Genomic DNA, 4085 nt, shown 5'->3' with positions numbered 1-4085 from the left:
CCAGGGGGTTGCTGCAACCCCTACCTATTCCAGACACGATTTGGAGTGATTTACCTATGGATTTTATTACCGGGCTGCTTAAATCTAAGGGACGTAAGCCATATTGGTAGTGGTGGATCTTTTGTCAAAGTATTGCCACTTTGTGCCGCTCAGACATCCGTATACAACCCCATAGTATAGCCTAAGTGTTCACTAAAAAAGTCATACACTTACATGGTATACCCGATTCCATTGTTAACGATAGGGATCCAGTATTTGTGAGTCATTTGTGGAAGGATTTGGTCAAGTTACAAGGTACTCATTTGAAGATGAGTTCGGCTTATCACCCATAGTCAGATGGACAAACAAAAGTGGTGAACCGTTGTCTTGAGACATATTTTCGTTTCTTCGTGGAAGATCAACCTAATTCATGGGTGGTAAGAGAGTGCATCACACTCCAAATCAAGACATTAAGCCAATCAAATCTATGATTATGAATCTGAGGATTTAAAATGTTTTTACAAACTTGAAATCATTTAATTTTATACACACCATACTTCAAACACCAAAGTTTCAATCAAGTGAAGTGAAGTTGTCATAGATAGATTATCAACATTTTACAGGTCCAACCAAAGCAACTGCTTCCCTTAAAGCCAATAAGAGATGCTCAGGATGATCCTCGATGGACGCAGCTCCACCATGCTGGGATTGCATGGATCTCAATACTCTACCAACAATCTGAACATGTATGCAAATAGTAAGATTGTAAAAAACAGCATGTCGAAGTCATCACATAATGTGACTCTAATTGTGACTCACATCTATTCTTTTATTTAACGGCAGAAAACTACGAAGAGAAACCGAATGAAGAATGAATAACTAGACATAAATTGTGTTACCTTTCGCGCGTAGCCACCATAAGCTATGCCGCTAATTAAAGCAGATGATGGATTTGATGTACTGTTTGATGACTCTTCATGATCCAAGTATTCTAAGAACAAACAAGAATTCTTATAATGCAATTGAGAAAGGAAAAGAGCAAGTAACAAGAGAGTTCATAAAATATTAAGTAACCAAGTGACAACATTACCTGTAATAGTTGTTTGAAAGAGTCCTTCTTTTTTCAATCCTTCAATTGTGTAAGCATTAGTTCCACCAGCAAGTTGAAGAAATCCTACCGTATTAAGAGAATGAAAAATTAGTTGAATCATGATAGATATAGACCCTAAAGGCCGGTTTGATGGCCATGATTGTAGAGTCGTGATACAATAAGGTATCATAGATTCATATTATGTTTCAATCGAGTGTTTAATAAGTCATCAAGATATGATAAGTGAATTATATCACATATCATATCCTGTCTCTCGTTAAAATCTTATCATGAGTTGTATGTGAGTCAGAAACGAGTAAGATATGATAAACAACTTTATCATGTTCGTATTCTAACTATCTCGATTCAATCATGACCTACAAACGGGTACTATGAAGTTTTCAAAGGACGATAAAGTGAATTATGAATACAAACCAGAGGGTCTATCTTTTGCTTTAGCCAATTGGACAGCAAAGGCTATTGACTCCTTAGTTGCTCCTCTCCCAATATCTCCACTCATCGGACGGCCATCTAACTTGAGTTTATACAAGGCAGAGACAGATTTGTTAAAAGAAATATCGAATAGAATTTCACTTATAAGAACTCGAAGTCGTTCAATCTGTTAAAAAGAGAGAAATGCCACACCTGCCATAAGTTGTAGGCTTGAAGATTGGGCTTCATAATCGAGAACATTTTGTTCATAGAGGATATTGTCGAATCTCCGACATTAGGTAAGCTAACCTGAATCATTTTAATAAGTAAATTGTCGAATCAAATGAAAATAATCTAGACCAGATTGAAGGAACCACTTACAGCTACTAGCTTCAAGTTTTCTACTGAATCTCCTAAAGCACACCAGAGTTCTTCAAACTGTCTACTCTGCCTATAAAAGGATCATGTTCATGTGAAAAAATGAATTTTGAAACATCAATCAACTATAACATCAATCAATTATAATTAACTACTCTGTCCGGTTGTATTCAATTTCTTCAATCTTTTAAATTATAATTCGTGTAATCCGTGTCAGTATCAGTGTTATGAGTATTGTGTCGGTGTTTCATAGAACACTAATATTACCTTCCACTTGTATGTATCTCTATAGCATCAACATCATTTTTCTTGATCAGATCAGCAGTTGTAACAGCATCCCTAACATATGTTACATCTCCTGGATTAATATATGAAAAGTATGTATCCTTAGCCGTTAAAAATATTGAATTAAATAAATAATTTAGAGAAAGCTAATACTTTATAATCTCAGATGGAATTGGAAAATGCCGAACTTATTTTATCATAGGGACAAACTGGAAAGCAGCGACCACAGCCGTAGCAGCGTTCCGTTATGACACCGTCCTGCATAATGAAGCCAAATGAATAATACAATTTTTATCAGAAAGCACTTTGAACTTTTTGAGTAAAATCGGTCAAAACCTTCATTACTCTTGGTGCTTCGGTATTATATGAAATTTGAGAAGCAGAATTCGGTTGGAATGAGATTGCATTTGCTGGGCAGACAATTTCACAAGGCCTTGAACAATTTGCTGGACAGTCCTCCGGATCAAATTCTGTTAAGAAGACATTACTTCTCAGTCAGTGGTAGATTAAGCTAAGTAGTAATGACCACTAGAAACTCACACACACGACTGTGAGTACTAGGGTTCGAACCCTAGTGATGACGTTCAACCTAACAATATCGGCTTCTTCCAGTTGAGCTAAGATTTGTGTACAAGCTAAGATATTTAGAAAACAAGTTGAATAAGAATTGTCTTACGAGCTTTACGAAAGTGAAGATCTTTATCATCGTTGACACTGATCATCACCCACGGTTTTCTACCGCCGCATAAGATGTCTCTTGCAGCTTCAATTCCTTCATTCACAGCACTCACAACGGATGCATCAGCAGCACAATCAATGCAGTCAACTGCAACCATATAATCCAATCCATAGGGATTGTTTGGATATTTAGTGATTGTGAAAAAGTTATTTCTATAATGAAAGAAGTCATTTTCCTAAACAACTTATATACATGTTCTAAACTATTTTCATACAATCTCTCAAACCCTTAGATAAATGACTAAAGAAAATTATGATTATTAGAAAAGGTTAATTAATACCTCCAGCGAGAGTGTAAACCAAACTGAGATTTCTGATATCAACAACATCTTCAAAACTTGCACCACAAATTAGTTTCACCCAATTACCTCTTTGAAGAGACTCAAGTGGAGTTGATGGTGATGATGATGAAATGGAAGGAAATTCAAGAGTGTTGAGGAGGTTCTTCACCTTCTGAGTAATAGACTTCTTATCCGGTTTGGCTGGAAATGCATATCAGTTATAGATACATAGATAGATATACATTAGAGAGAGTATAAAAAGGGTTTAAGAAGAACCTGTGTTTTGAGTTGAGAGGGAAATATTTGTGGCGCAGAAAAATCTCAGAGTGGCCATTATCGGTCTGGTTGCATTTTTTGGAAGGATAAATAAATACGCAGTTTTTTGTTACTAACTTGAACTATTAGTCTCTATAATTAAACAAAAATGAAAATATATTAGACACTTTGAATTTGTGTATAAAATATCAACAAATAATTATATAGTCCGGGAAAAGTAGGCAATATTTGAGTTATTTACCATTCATTTAATTGGAGTTACATTTGTAAGGGCATGTATGATTTGGCTTTTGAAAGGGTCAAAACCATTCAACAAATGCAACAGCAACAACAAGAGTACGGCGAGAGGAACGAAAGAAGAATGGCTAGCCTGACTGAAGAGATGGGTAACCTCAGTGTTCGCATGGATGATTTCCACGAGATCATCCGTCATGTGGGTGTATCCGGATATGAAGGACGTGGCAGAGCGCGAGGCAGAGCACGAGGACAAGGACGATAGTAGAGCGCCTATTGCTTTTACTTTCTTTTCTCACTTTATTTCGAAACATTGAGGACAATGTTAGATTTAAGTGTGGGAGAGGAAACTTATCGTTTTTATTTTTATTACTTTCTAAGTAGACTTAAAT

At 36.1% G+C, this 4085-nt stretch overlaps 1 protein-coding gene across 1 annotated transcript; it reads right to left on the bottom strand.

The window, feature by feature from the left end:
- Nucleotides 1-470: 470 nt before the first annotated feature.
- On the bottom strand, nt 471-3587 carry LOC131599741 (uncharacterized). The gene is made up of 12 exons (XM_058872011.1): nt 3460-3587; nt 3184-3384; nt 2841-2990; nt 2501-2634; nt 2353-2422; nt 2147-2237; nt 1883-1952; nt 1715-1810; nt 1505-1604; nt 1070-1153; nt 879-970; nt 471-717 (listed from the first exon to the last, which is right to left on the bottom strand). Exons 1-12 carry the CDS (start codon nt 3515-3517, stop codon nt 589-591), a joined length of 1275 nt encoding a protein of 424 aa, XP_058727994.1. The 5' UTR covers nt 3518-3587; the 3' UTR covers nt 471-588.
- Between the last annotated feature and the right edge of the window lie 498 nt (nt 3588-4085).

This window comes from Vicia villosa, linkage group LG4 (assembly GCF_029867415.1).
Source record: "Vicia villosa cultivar HV-30 ecotype Madison, WI linkage group LG4, Vvil1.0, whole genome shotgun sequence".
Lineage (NCBI taxonomy): Eukaryota > Viridiplantae > Streptophyta > Magnoliopsida > Fabales > Fabaceae > Vicia > Vicia villosa.
This window is presented reverse-complemented; position numbering and strand designations above follow the sequence as displayed.

What these genes read in the sequence shown, in the direction of transcription:
- LOC131599741 (XM_058872011.1), bottom strand. Translation starts at nt 3,517, where the DNA reads ATGGCCACTCTGAGATTTTTCTGCGCCACAAATATTTCCCTCTCAACT. An exon ending in CCTCTCAACTCAAAACACAG is followed by an intron (nt 3,385 to 3,459) that starts GTTCTTCTTAAA and finishes ATGCATTTCCAG; the next exon opens with CCAAACCGGATAAGAAGTCT. An exon ending in GGTTTACACTCTCGCTGGAG is followed by an intron (nt 2,991 to 3,183) that starts GTATTAATTAAC and finishes ATATGGTTGCAG; the next exon opens with TTGACTGCATTGATTGTGCT.